A 16,434-nucleotide genomic window follows, 5' to 3' on the forward strand; every position below is an offset into this window, starting at 1 on the left:
TAAAAATCGGCCGGTAGGGCATAAAATATAATAAGAACTTTACCCGGTAGACACCGTCTTTACTTTATAAAACCTACTATTGTTGAAACACATGGAAAAATGAAGTCATTGTAAAAAACTTTAGTCCTCCTGAAAATCGAACTTCACCTCATACAATTCTGGAGTATCAAAAGTAAAAGTACTCGTTATGCAGAATGGCTCCTTTCACAGTTTTATATTATTATGGTTATTATATTATCCTGTTTTTTTTTTAAAGTATAGAGTATTTTTGTATTGTCAATGTGGACCAAATGTAGATACCTGAAACACCGTGTATAGTACTGCATTATACCACATCAGCATATCATGTGTTTTTATATGTAGAGAGTAGTGTTCAAATAAATGTTGTGGAGTACAATATTTGCCTCTGAAGTGTAGCCAAGTGAAAGTATAAAGTAGCATTAAATGGAAATACTCAAGTAAAGTACAAATATGTCAAAGAGGTACTTAAGTACAATACTTGTGTAAATGTACTTAGTTACTTTCCTCCATTGGGAACCACTCTGCGATGTATTTCACTGATGAAAGTGTGAGAGGGGGTGTAGGGCAGTTAAAGGGGAGGCAGGTCAGGGAGGGCGAAAAGGAGAGAGGTGCTTTTTGAGAGGTCGTGTTCTCCTCCAGCCCCCACAGTTTGCAGATAAAGGCTGCCGTTGCCAAGGTGACTTGCCAGAGAAAGGAAAAGTATCTGGCTGTGTTTCGCCTGTTCTTGTGCAGGAAGCTTAGAAGCCAGAGGCACTGATAAGATGATTTCAGTCCCTCCTCCACAGAACAAAAGCTGTACGCATGATATACTGCCTTAAATACCTCAGGACACCCTGGCTGCTGCTTTCACTCCAAAGCTGCCTGAATATGTGAAACATGCAGTAATGAGAGCGCACCTTATGCTGTGTTCACGCTGCTTTTTCCTTTTAAACATAAATTATATCCATACTGAAGACAAAGACACAATGCTTTACAGTCAAGAGAAAAAAACTCTTATGTTTATTAGCCATGAATTTCACATTGTGAAAAAATGTACAAAATAATGCCATAAAAAAATTGAAATTAAACACATGACAAAGAAAATGAAACTGATACACATTGACAGTCAGTTCTGTCTAATTTTACATCATTATGCAAAGCGGGACACTGCGCTCCAATCTGAGCCAGCTGGATTTCCAGATAAATCCGAGGATAAGCGGAGGACAAGAGTAGAAATGGGAAGTGCCACTCGGCAATTAGGTGCAAATTGAGGGGGCATTCATTGCTCGCTGTTGCTAGGGAAACTTGCGCTCTATGGGAAAGCAATGCTCCTCTGATTGGTGGGGCCAGAGATCCTGTGCTCAGTGGTTTGAGGTGGTCAACATTATGAAGCCCCAAGGGTCTCCAAAGAAGTCCTGAAATTGCCAATAAAAGGAAAACATCTTTTGGGTGGCTTCAGGAACAGAGCAGGAATTTATAGAGCTGTTTTCCCACAGATAACATTTTTGTCATGAATCCACGAGGAAGGACGAAAAAAATGTATACATATTCCACCAAAACATAACCTCTTACATTGAATTCAATGATCCCATTAATATTCAAATGTAAAACACCAAAGGTTCAGGCAGTTATAGAAAGACATACACACAGAAAACACTGATTTGAGTTACAAGTGTTATGCAAGTGTTTAAGACATTCTCTCTTTTTGGTCTTTAGGAACTTGCAATGTTGTTTTTTTCATATTTTTTCAATGTGCATTATTAACACTATGGCGAAAAGCACTGCGGTGTCTGCCTTTATCAATGCACAGCTTAATGGATTCAACTCTTTCTCAACCTAATGGTGAAGAAGACTGGGTTTACACCCCGATGAGTTAAGTTAACACATGTGACAGTCCTCCAGTTGTCCTTGAGACAGCTGGAGGAATGTCCCACTCTGAACCATGTCAGGGTTAGTTACAAGGTCACATACTGCACTTTCTCCAGGTTTGATACTTTCTTGATTTGTTGGTACTGTTTGGCCCCCCGACGGCACAATTTAAGACAGGCTAGGACCCAATAGTGAGCTTAAAAAGAACCTATCAAAAGGGAGAATATTTCAACCCGTTCAGTCTTCCTATGTGGGCAGCAGCCTAAACTGATTCACCCCATCAGTAATCCTAGCCATTCTTCCTCTTCCACACTCTTTTAACTTTTTAAAAAACAAGTTCCTCCTGGTAAAGAATGAATTGTGCAAAATGCAGCCCGACTGAGATCAAATAAAACACAACACCTGGCCATGCATGACGCAAGCCGAACATACATTCACATAAGAATGCAGGCAGAGAAGAAATAAATAGGATCAAACATATTAAAATAAAAGAGTAATCATCATTGTCATATAAATTAAGACTACATTGCAGCGAGGTTTTAAAAAAAAGAAACTGATTAATTCTCAGTTCAGTTTAAGGTGACAATATTTCTGTGACAAGAGAAGGGTTCATGCCAGAGTTACTGAATCACTATGAGTGGACATGCTGTAGGAAGGTTAAGCGGTGACTCAGCAGACGAGCAACTGCTTTTTATCAGAATAACAGAAGCTGCGTTAAGTGTACAGCTGAATGTGACAGTTTTCTTTATGAATACCGCCTCTGTGTACAGTGGGTTGGTTAACCGGCACTCAGCGGGCGTTAATGCTTCGCTGCAAAACAGCAAACATGTAAGGTCGCAACCCCAAGCACCTCTCCACAGATCCCCTTCATCCTCCTCAACTTCAGCTGGTGTTGGTCGTCAACACCTCGCGGCTTGCAAGTGACAGCAAACGGCCAAAGCCTTCATGAGAGGAACACTTAAAGGTTTTCTTTTGTGTGTCAGAGCTGTTAAAAGAAACGTCTCTGAAAGAAGGAAAAAAACAAGGGTCAAACAAAAGAGCTTATTAGAGGAGAGAAAGGGGGAGAATTGCTCCTTCATTGTGCCTTTTTTAAATCAGCTATATTCAGTCAGTTCCTCAGCACACCAACATTGCATTCTCCATCCCTCAATCTAAGTAGAACATCCATCATGCTATACATTGCAGCCTCGATGAATAGAGTATTCTTTTTCTTCTTTTTTTATCATGGAGAAAAACATCAATACAGATCCGCACAAGCCTGTCATGACTAAATGGGAGAAATGCAGGCTGTGTTATGTTTGCAGTCCTCTATGGCAGCATGGAAGCAGGAGTCTGATATGCCATATGTACACAAGGTGGTAGTTTGTGCCTCATGTAGCAAGCAGAATTTTGTTTACGCGAGCTACTGTATGCCTCAGCTTCTTTCTCGGAAATGAAGGACGACATCATTCCAGTGAAAGTGTCCAGCTATTGTCCAGTTTCTGCCTCTTCTGCGACAACAAGATGAATGCGGGTGTCTGTACATCACTGCTTAGTTTCTCTTCTAGAGGAAGAGGATGTGTGCTTCTTCACAGTTGGAGTCCAGTAAATGATGCAAAACAGGGAAATCTAAGGGAGACAAAAGAATCATTTGTTAAGTGGGTATGACGCCTTTAACTCAACAGTTAAAAGGTAACTTTTTAATTATTGAAAGTGAAAAGGAATCCTAGAAACAGAGGACAATACACGAGGCTCAGGCATACAGCTGCTTGGTTACTAGGCCTTTAAATGTTGATATATCACATGATGGTATTGACCTCCATCATTTTTGTTGACCTCAATACTGTGTGAACATTCTTGTATGTGCACACATTTTTGGATATTCTGGTATTGCATTTTTAGTTTTACTCTTAAACAATAATAATAATAATAATACATTTGATTTCTAAGCGCTTTTTCAGATGCTCAAAGACACTGTGGTGGCATGTATTTGGTTTCTGGTACTTTGTTTTTTAACCTCCAAATATCTACAATTACATTCAGTCACCCCGGAAATAGGACTGCATTATCAACACGGAAGGCAGTCAAAAATACTTCGTTATTGTATTCTCTCAAAACCCACTAAATGCTTTCCAAAGGGAAAAAATCCAAAGAGGAAGTAACTCAGACAAGTTAGGATTGTTCCCCTGGGAAAAACCGAGAGAACTTCTTCTTTCTCTCAGCTACAATCTCCTTCTGTGAGGTCTAACATACTTCCTTCCCCTTTCATTCCTAAACAGTCGGCCTTCTTTTCCGTTCCTCCACATTTCGTCTTTTCAACGCCTTCAGTGAGGAGACTGTCAGTTGCCATGACAGGCAGGCGCACCAAAAACAAATTCAGTATTAAATAAGTAGCAGGATTATGTCCTTCACTGAGCACTGTGTTGCATTGGCTTAGAGATAGTTTAAACCTTCAGTCTACTCTCTCCTTTTCAGAGATGAGTCACTGAAAAGAAAGGGAATAATAAGTCTTCACAAATATTTCATCCTGTGGAGAGTGGAGGAACATCACAGTATGTGGAGCTGCTCTGCTGCTTCCTGGCATTATCACATGGGAAACTGTGCCTTTGCTGGACAGCTGGGGAGTCATTCTTCTTCTCTCATTGGCTTTCTCAGGAGCTTAGAGCCCCGAGCCATTTTAATAAATACAGCAAATTGAGAAAGATTGCCTGCATGGGTATGTGTGGGGGCAACAGTGTGGGGTGTAGCGATAGTTTGATGTGATTTGATCATGAGCCTGCAGCATGCAGAACGACCCGCTTTGCCAGCTGACTACCCATGCTCCACATGCGTCTGGCCTGATCATCATCAGAGCAGGAGAGCAGGGTTACATTGAGGTAAAGAAGACATACATGGAGGCAGAAGAGACACTAGAGTATCACAGGAAATGTTCAGACCACCGCTAACAAGGGCTGAGGGGGAGGAGGTGTACGATTCTCCCTCCTCACTTCCTTTCCTGCCACATCTCTGTCACCTCTGATGAATGGTTTCCGACACTGCATGAGTCGCCGGCCTGCCTTCCCTCTCACCGCCGTAAAGACCATAACCTCGTCAAAGGAAGGCGGGAGAGAGTGGATTACCCTTGCCAGGGTGTTGTAGCCTGCTGGTGTGTGGCTTGTCTAATTGGTAGACCCCCATTTCCCTCTTAGAGGGATTTCCCCCACAGGAGCAATAAAAGTATCCTATTCTCTTTCAATTACCCTCTCTGTCCTTCAGCCCATCCCCACATCAGCATAACTCACTTAACTAACACACACAAGCCCCCATCAATCCCCCCTCCCTGCCTCCGCTAAAGCTCCTTTCTCGCTTCTTCTGAGAATACTCCACTTACGTACTGTCAGTGTTTCTCTTATTCTGAAAATATGAGACACCCAACAGCAACACACAATGCAGGTTATCACAGATTGTCATATATGTTGAAAAATTTGCAAATACAGCCTACATCAATGTTTTATGGATTGCATTTTTAAATATGTTTGACCTATTTATCTCTGTGTCTCTGCCAGATTAGAAGCATCACTGCCAACCTGATTCTGTTTATGTGGGGTGAAGTGTGAAAATGAAATATATGCCAATATATTTGCTTATATTCATTATTATTATTATTATTATTATTATTATTATATAAATACGCTGTATATATTCAAGATATGGAATACTTATATTTGAATCTGCCTCAAAAACACCCCATTGATTTGGCTGTAATTAATTAACAAACAAAAACTGTGCACACTTTAAGAATGCAAATGCACATCAATGTTGCACCGTTAGCTAAAGGAAAAAAACCTGTCAAACTGTTACTGCCTTGGTATTATATAGAAGACAGACTCACTATGGGCAGTTTAAAAGGCTGCAGGAATAGAGCTTTTATCCCATTCTTCTTACTTGGCAAAAGTAGCCTTGAGCGGCTAACCACATGCAGAGATGAGAAGTGGGCTACATAAGTCTGGTAAACTCATTTTCCAAACTCTAGATTGTTTTCATTTCGAAATTTGTAGTCTTCAGACCCAACTTTATGCCAATTGTTTTTGACAAATTTACCCCCCAAGACCTATAAACAGACAAAGAAAAGTGAGATGTCAAACTTACCTCATTGAGAGGGTGTAGGAAGAGGGTTTTGGGGCTCAAGCGGGCAGATGCTTCCAGGTGCTGACGAAAGCAGTGGGAATGAGTGAGTATGGCACAGTAGTGATGCTGTTCCAAGCATCCAGCGTGGGGTCATAGCAGTCCAGAGTTTTACACCGCTGTGTGCCAAAGTACCCACCCACAACGTACAGTTTATTTCCCGACGCCACAGCCTGGCAGCTCATGCGCTTGGCCGTCACGTCGCCAACTTTAGTCCACTGGTAGCTGTCACTGCTGAACTTATAAGCCGAGCATGCAGAGAACTCTGTGTCCCCGCCCATGACGAAGATCTGGTTTCCCAGCACGGCAGCGGCTGTGTAGCGCCAGGGCTGCGGGCAGGACGCGGGTACAGACCATCGGTTCTCCTGCGGATCGTAGCACTGCACCTTGGGCAGCTTGTCGTGGGTGACGCTGGTTCCCCCGAAGGCAAAGAGCTTGAGCTTGACGCTGACCACCGCTGCATTGCTCACACCCTCTCTCAAAGGAGCCACCATTGTCCACTTGTTCGCCACTGGGTCGAACTGCTCCACCTGTTTGAGAGATACCGATGGAGAGGCTGGAAGGCAGCCGGTGGCAGCTGTGTGGCCTCCCACCACGTAGAGGCAGTGTTTCAGCTCCGCAGAGCCATGGCCAAACCTGGCAATGAGCATGGGTGCCGCCTTCGACCATTCCTCTTGGACGGTGTCATAGACCCACACATCTTTGGATACACCATTCTCTGAACCTCTGCCACCGCTGATGTACACATTACAGCCAATGGCGCAGGCGCTGAACTCCTTCCTGGGGCTGGGGATGTCAGACTTGGGGATGATCTCTTTGGCTTTCTGGTCCACCAGGTACAACTTGTCACACATGAAAGTCTGCCCTCCCAGAAGAAAGAGGGCATGGCTGGTCTTCCTTGGTCGGGCACAAGGGCTGTTAACCACGCCATCGTTCTGCAGGATCTTCAGCTTACAGCGGATAGCTTCATCCACCAGCTCCTTGCTCTTAGGCTGGGCGTTGATCAGCTCTTCTGTAGAAACGTTCTCCATGAGAAAGATGGCGGGCAGCAGGGCCAGGCGGACCGTTCTCAGGAGCTCTGGAAGGTGGCAGTGCCTCTTTTCCAGGTCGTAGTTGATCCAGTTAAGGGCCGCCTCATAGACCAGTCTCTCATCTTCTGTCTCTAGCTCCTCATGGGACAAAAGCTGCACCACCATATCTTTGGGCAGTTGGAGGAAGTCCTCTGTCTTGCAAATAGTGGGGAAGTTGCTGAGGCACATTCCCCAGGAGAGCTCTGACAGCTTGATGCACTGGTGGGCGTCAGACAGCAACAGCATGCCAAGGCAGTTAGACGGGTGCAGGTTTCTCTCCAGGAATTCAGCGCAGGCATCCCGGATGTCCTGAAACTCCAGCATGTCCCCAGCCTCCAGTAGAGACTCTGCGTTTTCCTCATTGATGACCACACGTGATGAGTAGGCGTAATCCAGCAGAAGCTCTAACACCTCCGGGTGAAGGGAGTCACGGAAGTCGACCTCGCTGGCCTGACTCTCCCTCAGCCCGCCGCTGAACATGGCCTCAAAGTAGCGGCTGCAGGCGGCCAGCACGGCGCGGTGGCATGGGAAAGAGCGGCTCCCCGCATGAAGCAGGACGTCTGTGAAGAGCCGCTGCTGCCGCAGAGAGTTGAGGTGCATCAGCACACTGTCCGCATAGGAGGACTTGTGGAACAGGTAGATGTTCATCGAGCCGGTGCTGGCTCGGGATTTCCGGTTCTCATGGACACACACAGACATTTTCATTGAATCCTGAAAAAGAAAAGACAAGATTTTTTAAATACGTTTTATAATGAAAGTCCATTCAGATGTGGTGCCCCCACAAATATAATCAAATTCTGTGGGAAACACTGCCATTACACAAGATTATTCTATGTTTTGCTGAGTAGAGGATTGGGTTCAGGTTAAGTTTTGTGTTCATGTGGTTTTTGTCTTTTCAAACAGGAGGTAAATTAAATGGTTTCAAATTAATTTCTTGGCTTTACTGTAGGTGCTCGTTCACTCGTTGAGTTCACAATCATCTTTCGTTTTTTATCTTGAAGTTGCTACGATCATAAGCTGATAGGGTCCTTCTTACTGACTCAAAGTAAAGACAGTCGAACAAAGAGCGCAACCCCCTTCAACATCAGCTAAAGGGGTGCCTTTGATGTGTCAGTAAGACAACAAGAGCAAACTCCTCTAAGTAAAATTACACACATCAATGATATCTGCTTGGTGAAGAACATTTTGTGAGTTTAGCACCATGATATTGAGTTTCCCGTAACGAGGAAGCAAGTTTCAATAATGATATAGAAACCTGTTCCCGTCAAGACACAGTTTAAGGAAGGAAATTGGATCATTATAGTGTTATGAGAAATGATGTTCTATATTGGATCCATCTATATTCACTGAAGAAGTGTTATTGCCTAATCTCAGCCATGACACTGGGATATTGATGCTGAAATATTGCGTTTTGCAACTGTAATATCCATATTATGATGATGATGTGCCTTTTTGGTGAGTATTGCAATCCTTCCCCAGAGATACATTAAGCAAGAGATCCGTGATTACAAGTTGCACAACAGCAGACGCCTGGGAGTTATGAAGGTCAAGTAGATAACTATTGTCTTCTCACACTACCAAGAGGCTTTTCTGCTCCAAACCCCAAGCAGCACTAATCCCCTTCTTTTAGAGAAACCATGATTTACAAGTAAGTCTCTCTTTGCAGAGGTCTTTATAAAGTGAGGAGAGAAGGAGACAGCGGGACTCCTTTAAGCCTCTGAGTAATGCACAGAATTGACTCCACTCCCCTCCAGAAAGTCACAGCCTATCTTCACTGTCCTTGCCCTGTCTTCGCTCAGAACTCACATTCATTTGAACCAGTTTCTAGAATTGTCAAAAGGGTCTGGCACTATGTTTCGACAGGTACTGTGTCCCTGAATGACCTAGTAAATCACTCCAAATGATTTAAGGAGTTGTAGAAGTTTGCTTCCTTTGAAAGTATATATACTTAAAGAAAAATGATACTTCCAAAATCTGTCGTTTACATATCCAAACCGGCATGAGATGTTTCTGGTTTTCTCAAATAGTTATCAGCTTCAATCATTTCAGCTTGGTTCTTTTTTAAAGGTGTTTCACCTAGTGTCTCTGGCATTTTAAACCTTACATAAAGTGTTTTTTGTCAACTAAAACTTCAAGATTTAAAGAGTTCAAAAGTTCCCAGATGTCATAAGTGATCTACAACCTCGCTGCAAAAATGAGAGTTTCCATTTTCTTTACATTGCATCATCTGCTCATGGTCCTCAGAATGCTGCTTCATGAATAGACAATCAGGTGTGACCCACACTAACAATTGAAAATCCAATGCTGAGCTGTGTTGTTCAATCCTTTATCTTCAACCAAATGTTATTTTTATGTTACAAGTTCCTGGGAAATGACGAAATCCAGTTAAACTAAATTCCAAAACCAGCTGCAACCCAGACTGGCCGTTTGGCTACAGCTGTCATAGGGAAAACACAACCTGTGTTAGCAAAAGGTATTTAAACCACTTGCATTGCATTCCAATCTAAGCCTTTAAAACACTCAAAACAGGTCAGGAAGCTTGCAAGGATAGAAGATAACTTGTTTTAATCCTATATGAAGCTACAACCATGAGTACATTCTCAGGAAAAATACCATGTATTTTGAGGATCGAATATTCAGAAAATGTCAGAAAATAAAGTTTTCAGTTCTTCAGATAGTATTTAGTATTAGTAGTATTATAAAGTAGTATTTCCTCATTTTCTCTGCTTTAATCATATTAATATTTATGTCATTGTTTTTTGTAATGATTAAACAAGACATTCAAAGACACAACCTTGGACCTTTTGAGGAATAAGTAATTCATTTGCAGATTATTCTATGATGAAAATAATCGTTAGTTGCAGCCTTATGGAAGTGCTATAATAAGAAAGTGTGTGTGTTACCATTCTTTACAAGCCAATTTTAATATGTTTTGAAAAGCCTCAAACAATATTACTTGGAATAGTTTGACATTTAGGACAGGCATTTAATTACATTCCCATAAAAAAAAACGAATTCTCCATCTCATTATGGTCGCAGTTTTAAACAAGTGGTTAACGGTTTAAATTGCAACCAAACAAAAAGACCAAAAAAACGACTAAAATGACTAGCTTTGGTTTAGAAAATGGTCATGGTTTGGTTTAAAATAGCATATTACTTTTGATACATTATTTAATTTGATGACATAACAAACATAATTCCATGTTGGTTTTTAATTTCACGTTAATATCATTATTCAGTTTAAAGCCATGCAGTAGTTATGTTAAACATAGTTAAATGTATTTCTCATGTAAAGTATTCCATTTAGAAGTTTTGTTCATCCAACACACTGTACTTTAATGATAATAATAAGAGCAAGATCTTCCTTTATCACAAGTTGATTAAATACAAATCCAACGGCAGCCTTGGTTCAACAGGAGTTATTGCATTCCAGCTATGGCTCAGCTATAATGAGAATACCTTAGCCTGCTCTCACACCTGCAAACATCCCCTCCCACACACACACACACACACACACACACACACACACACACACACACACACACACACACACACACACACACAGAGAGAGAGTACTGATGCTGCAGTATGCATGTTTGTTAATTGTAAGTTGTAAGTGGCTAGATTTGAATAAGTGGCCCTAATAAATCACCACTTGGAGGAGGTTTTGCAGATACTAATAATTAGCATGTTAACAAAATAACCTCCAGTTGTCAGGTCACTATCTTACTGGCAGATAAACACTTCAATTCACTTCTGCCAGTGAAACAGTTGAGGACAAATCAACAGATGTGATCAAATGATGCAGTATGATAATGCTTTGCTTGTAGGAGGAATAGTGAAAATACAATGATTTCATATTTATTTAAAACATTTCTGCATTACCGAAGGTGTTTTGCATTTATTTAACACCAAACAAAGTTGTCCTTGGATGAACGTGCTCACTCATTCATACAGTGAGTGCAGTGCAGCTGAACAAAGAGAAGAAGAGCAGAGATTTATGCTATTTGCATATTAAAGGATAAAGCCTGGATTAACAACTAAACCTGCAGGACCTGAAAACCCTGTGTTCTTTTATTTGTAATTTAAATTGGAATGGTCCTTTGTTATAAATGTGCTTGTCCACAGCATCGGCCCTCCTGTAGGCATGATTTAATAAATGCCAATAGCATCTGATCGGACATTGAATAGTTTCAGAATAAAAAATCATAAATGTTTTTTAACTCTGGTTTATATTGTATTCCAGTTCGTCCATTGTTCGGACTCGGATTTTGAAATAAGTAAATAAATTCACTTTACTATGTCCCTATTTCTGGCATTTTGTTATCTCGTAATTGTTTGGTTAAATCCTGGAAGATGAATGCAAAATGAAAATTATTGATATTATTTGTGGACCATCAAGGAAAACATTTGTTGACAACTTTGCTTAACTGTTGTCACTGGCTGTCAGTCTTATATCTCCTCTTGAAATGAAAGTTTACCAATGCCGTAAATAAGAAAACAAATCTTCAAGTTTGTAATCTTGAAAAAGTAATACCCTAACATTTTGGTCACCCTACCTCGGTTCACATGTGGATTTACGATGGTATTACGTGTTGCATTACTTCTATGAGGGAAAGTATATGAGAAGACTTCGAGGCACTAGGTTGGATATTTTTTTCTTATCTGAAAATTGTTTCATTATCCAAAAGCGCTACACATCCTCTTCTCAGCTTCTCAAATATGAGGATGTGTTGCTTTTCTTTGTCTCATATCATGAGTCGGACGACCTTTATGTTTTGGGAGTGTTTGCCAGACAAATGTGTAGTGTGAAGACATCACCCACTAAATTGGAAAATATTGTAGACCAAAAAAAAATTAAACAACTAATTAAAGAAAATAAGATTAATTGCTAATTAATGATGAAAATATTGATTAAATGCCAATTACATTTGTTTGCAGACCTCAAATCAATACTTATAATCATTATCATCTATAAAAAAATAAGCGCTAATGGTATTGTTACTCCCCTATCTATGTTATGTCCCAGTAACAGAGTGCATTCACACCGACGTGCCCTGAGAGGAGGAAAATATGCCATCAGTGTGAGAGCGAGCGCTTGGCTGGATGTCTGTGAGAGTTGTCATCCTCACAGAAAACAGATCCACACCCACAGAGCAGCAGAGCACATACATGCACACTCACTAAGCACTTAGTTAAAAAAGAAACAGCCATGCCGCCTCTGGTCTCTCTATCTGAGGCCTGGCTGCAGTCTGTTTAAAATCATTGCCAGGTGTTCACAGTCAACCATGGACGCAGGAAGAGGGATTGGTGGGAGAGACTTCTAAAGTAAACACAAGGCGTATGTGGGCCAGATCTGTGCATCTGCCACTTGGAGGGGGAAGAAATAATTAAGCAAGATGCAGAACATGGGGACACAGCCAGCAGCTATTGATCTGCATGTCGGCATCAATCCTAATCTCAAATGTATAGTCCAAGCCCAAGTGTCCACACACATCTGAGCAAGATTTGTACCAAAGCCCCATGTCTGCACTGAGAAAATAGTGTTGATCATCACCAAGAAGAGCGTGTCACACCTGATGTCGCCTTCAACACATGCAAAACATCTCGAGCATGCAGGGATGAGATGCCGAAGAGAGCACAAAGGACTGAAATGGAATCTCATGAAAATAAAGACAATCGATACCAAATGATAGCTATATTGTCTTAATAAAGGAATGTCAACAACAATCTTTTGTCCATAAGCCTGCTTTCTTTTGCGCTTTCTCTGCCACAGAACCGGAGTTTTCCTTTATTAAAAAGGGATGTTACAATACAATAATAAGCTATAACGGGAAATGTGAGTAATTGTTCAATTTACCTCTTTGGGTGAAAGCAGGAGTTCATTTGTGTCCGCAGTATCCCTCGAACATGCCACTTCTGACAGAGCCACGATGCCGCCTTGCGCTCGGGAGTCACAACTCCTTGGTAATTTCCGATAAACTGCTGGCGGATAATCAGGGAGGATGAGGACGGTTCTGTCAGATAACGCGCAACAGTGTGTAGAAAATCTGGAAATGTCAGTATAGATAAAGGAAGCGTAAAAATGAACGTGCTTTAGAGTAGAGGATGAGCTGTTTGGAGGCGGCTGATCGGCTCCTGTGTGGCGGTGCGGCTCCTGCGCTCCCAGTCCTCCTCACTGGATCAATGGGTGTGTTTACAATGAGAGGGGGAGGACCGGCACCGCGCAGGAAATGAAGAGAGGTGGCGGGGGGGGAGGGGGGAGAATGCAAAAAGATGTGGAGGTCTCCCAAGGCAGGAGTTTCCTCCCACGCACATTAACAAACACATCTCCGTCTGATGTAGGTTCTTTAGGTTGAAGTATTTCAAACTACACAATTTCATAAGCCTCAACTCAGGAACCTTTTAACAGTATAGTGCGAAATATCTATACTTTACTACTAATAAAGAAAGGGGAAAGTACTTTTTAAAGTAACAATGTTACTACTTTCTTGAGTGGCCAATTCCCATTTGTTGTGCTTGTTTATATCTGATTCCATGTATTTCAGAAGGGATGATGGCTACCTTTAACTTTACTACATCAGATTTAGATATTATAATACCAAATCAAAGAAAAAACACCTTTGGGTTGAACTCAAGGCATCAACGTATGGTGGGGGTAGCTCAGTCCACGGGGACCGGTTCAAGTCGTGAAACGACAGAGGGGCCCCTGAGCAAAGCATTGTTCCTACACTGCTCCCTGGGTGCAGAGACCTTTTCTTAAAGCAAAGTTTAGATATGATAATGTCAAATCAGTCGTGGACAGTAAGAACATTTGTAGTAAAAGTTTGAGTGATTTAGTATTTGCATTTTAAACGTAAAGGTATATAATATACAATAATGTCAGATCAGTAGCAAGAAAATGTAATCAATACTTTAGTATAGTGCTTGAGTATTTCTATGTTATGCTTTATTTATAAGTTCAAACAGGAACAACCATACAATTGTTAGTCTGTATACATAACCCAAATGCTCTAACTATAGTACTGCAATGAGAGACGTATGGGAGAGTTTGGAAAGTTTTGAACCAATCATTTTAGAGTGTAACTTTAACTCTATATGTTGCATTTGTTATTTTAAATCTAGCTTTTGAAAGATGTGTTTAAAGACACACATGCACAAACTCATTGCCACTGTAGCTGATGGTAGGTTAGTAAAGTAAAATAAATGTTTTGTTTTTATGCTTGTGCAAAAACAAAAAATGACTGATACATTTTAAAAACAATATTGTGTTAAAGAGACTTGTTGTTTCATGGAGCCAAAGCAAACTCACCACAGGATGCCATAGACATACAGTAAATCCCATAGGATTATAAAGAAATTGTGGTTTCTGGTTGGGGTAGCTGGAAACAGGAAGTCCAATTATATCCCTGGACATCTTGTGTGAGTCACATCTGTGGTCTCTTGTCGGGACTTTTGGCTGTGACTGCACTGCAGTGGACCCTCGAGGCTATGATGTTATTGTTTTGTTTGTATGTGCTGTGGTGATCGGATCGTTAACATACTCTCATCCGGTTTCCTGTCCCCCATCAGCTGCCTTTATTAAGACAGAAATGACTCTATTATTGTAGCTTCGTTTTCAGGAGATCACAGCAGAGTGTTTCTTAGAGAAGAGTGGTTATCTGTGAACAGAAACTCATTATGGCAGCAAACGCTCCATGTGACAGGAGAGACATCTAGTGGACAGTATCTGTGTGGGACTAAAAGTGCCGAAGATTGAAAGCTTAAACCCAAGGGAATAATTCATTTATCTGTTTTCTGTTGTGTCTGGTTGAATTGGCTTAATTTCCTTGTTGTTTTGGGGTCTCAGATTGTGTGTTGTATTTGCACTATCCTCCTTTAAATGCACAATTTTATCGTTGTAACTTTAATTTTTTTATATTTCTATTCTATGCTATTTTAAATTTGTTTCTATGTCTTTTACTGGTAACTGTATTCTATGTGATATTTTCTGTGAGTATTTTAAGAGAAGTGAAGCACTTTGAATTGCAATTATTGTATGAAAGGTGCTAGAACAATACATTATGTCTGGCAGTAAATGCTACATGAGACACTAGAGACACCTAGTGGACAAAACATTTTTAAGAAGTAATCCAAACTGGCAAACTACATACACAAATGCATCTTTTTCCTATCTGCTTTTTATTTAAATGTGTTTCTCATGGTTATTTGTATTCTATTTTATTTTAAGTTTATAATTATTATTTGTTGTAGTTCAAATATTGTGCAAAAATAACATGTGAGTGAATATAAAGTGTAAGGTACAGATGCTAGCAGATATTAATCACTAAAACCTGTCTAGTTGATGCCAAATCACTTTCTTCTACTTAAAAATAACTCAATAATGTTAATAAGTAAAAACATGGTCACATCCTTAACACAACTCAGTAATAACTCTCACTCATTCTGGTTTATGCAGTCGTCAGCTTTTACTGTAAACCACATCATTGTACTACAATTCAGATTAATTAGTGTACTTTTAACTTGACTATTTCAGAATCAGATTATAATATACTGAATATCACCATCAAATCAACTATGACTGTTCCTAATACTATGGGTCAGATGCAGATACCTTTTCTTAAATCAAAGTAAAGTCAACTTTATTGTCAATCTTCTTATGTATAACATTATAGACTATGTATATATATATCAACAAGGCCTTGTCTCCCAGAGATCTGCCGCTCACTGGATATTTCCCCTTTTTCTGACCATTCTCTGTAAACCCTAGTGATGGTTGTGTGTGAAAACCCCAGTAGATCAGCAGTTTTGGAAATACTCAGACCAGGCCGCCTGGCACCGACAATCATGCCATGTTCAAAGTCACTTAAATCCCCTTTCCTATCCGTTCTGATGCTCTGTTTGAACTTCACCAGGTCCTTGACCATGTCTCCATGCCTAGATGCATTGAGTTGCTGCCATGTGATTGGCTTATTAGTTATGTGCATTAATGAGCAGTAGAACAGGTGTACCTAATAAAGTGGCCAGTGAGTGTACACACATACATAATCAAACATAGACACACATTTTCACATGCACACATTAAAGGTGCAGGTACGTTTGAGAAACCGGCTCGAGATACACTTTTTGTTATATTCCATGGAATGCTCTTAACATCCCGATAGCAATGAATATCTAAAGTGCTTTGACAAAAAATACATAAAAAAATGTCATCTGTGGAAGCCGTAGTAGTACTGTAAAAAGCACGACAAATCATTTTAGCTGGACCGGCTATAACTGGATGGCCTACCTGCCTGTCATCCTTCCATCTGTGCACAAACTTATCTCGTGCCCTCATTGGTCATGCGCGCGT

At 40.8% G+C, this 16,434-nt stretch overlaps 1 protein-coding gene across 1 annotated transcript; it reads right to left on the reverse strand.

The window, feature by feature from the left end:
• Positions 1–2,954: 2,954 nt before the first annotated feature.
• Positions 2,955–13,236, reverse strand: enc1 (ectodermal-neural cortex 1). Its single transcript, XM_010771549.1, has 3 exons — positions 12,943–13,236; positions 5,977–7,793; positions 2,955–3,477 (listed from the first exon to the last, which is right to left on the reverse strand). The coding sequence occupies exon 2, from the start codon at positions 7,785–7,787 to the stop codon at positions 6,012–6,014; it is 1,776 nt and encodes a 591-aa protein (XP_010769851.1). The 5' UTR covers positions 7,788–7,793; positions 12,943–13,236; the 3' UTR covers positions 2,955–3,477; positions 5,977–6,011.
• Between the last annotated feature and the right edge of the window lie 3,198 nt (positions 13,237–16,434).

This window comes from Notothenia coriiceps, unplaced genomic scaffold (assembly GCF_000735185.1).
Source record: "Notothenia coriiceps isolate Sejong01 unplaced genomic scaffold, NC01 NC01_scaffold00010039, whole genome shotgun sequence".
NCBI classification, from domain to species: domain Eukaryota; kingdom Metazoa; phylum Chordata; class Actinopteri; order Perciformes; family Nototheniidae; genus Notothenia; species Notothenia coriiceps.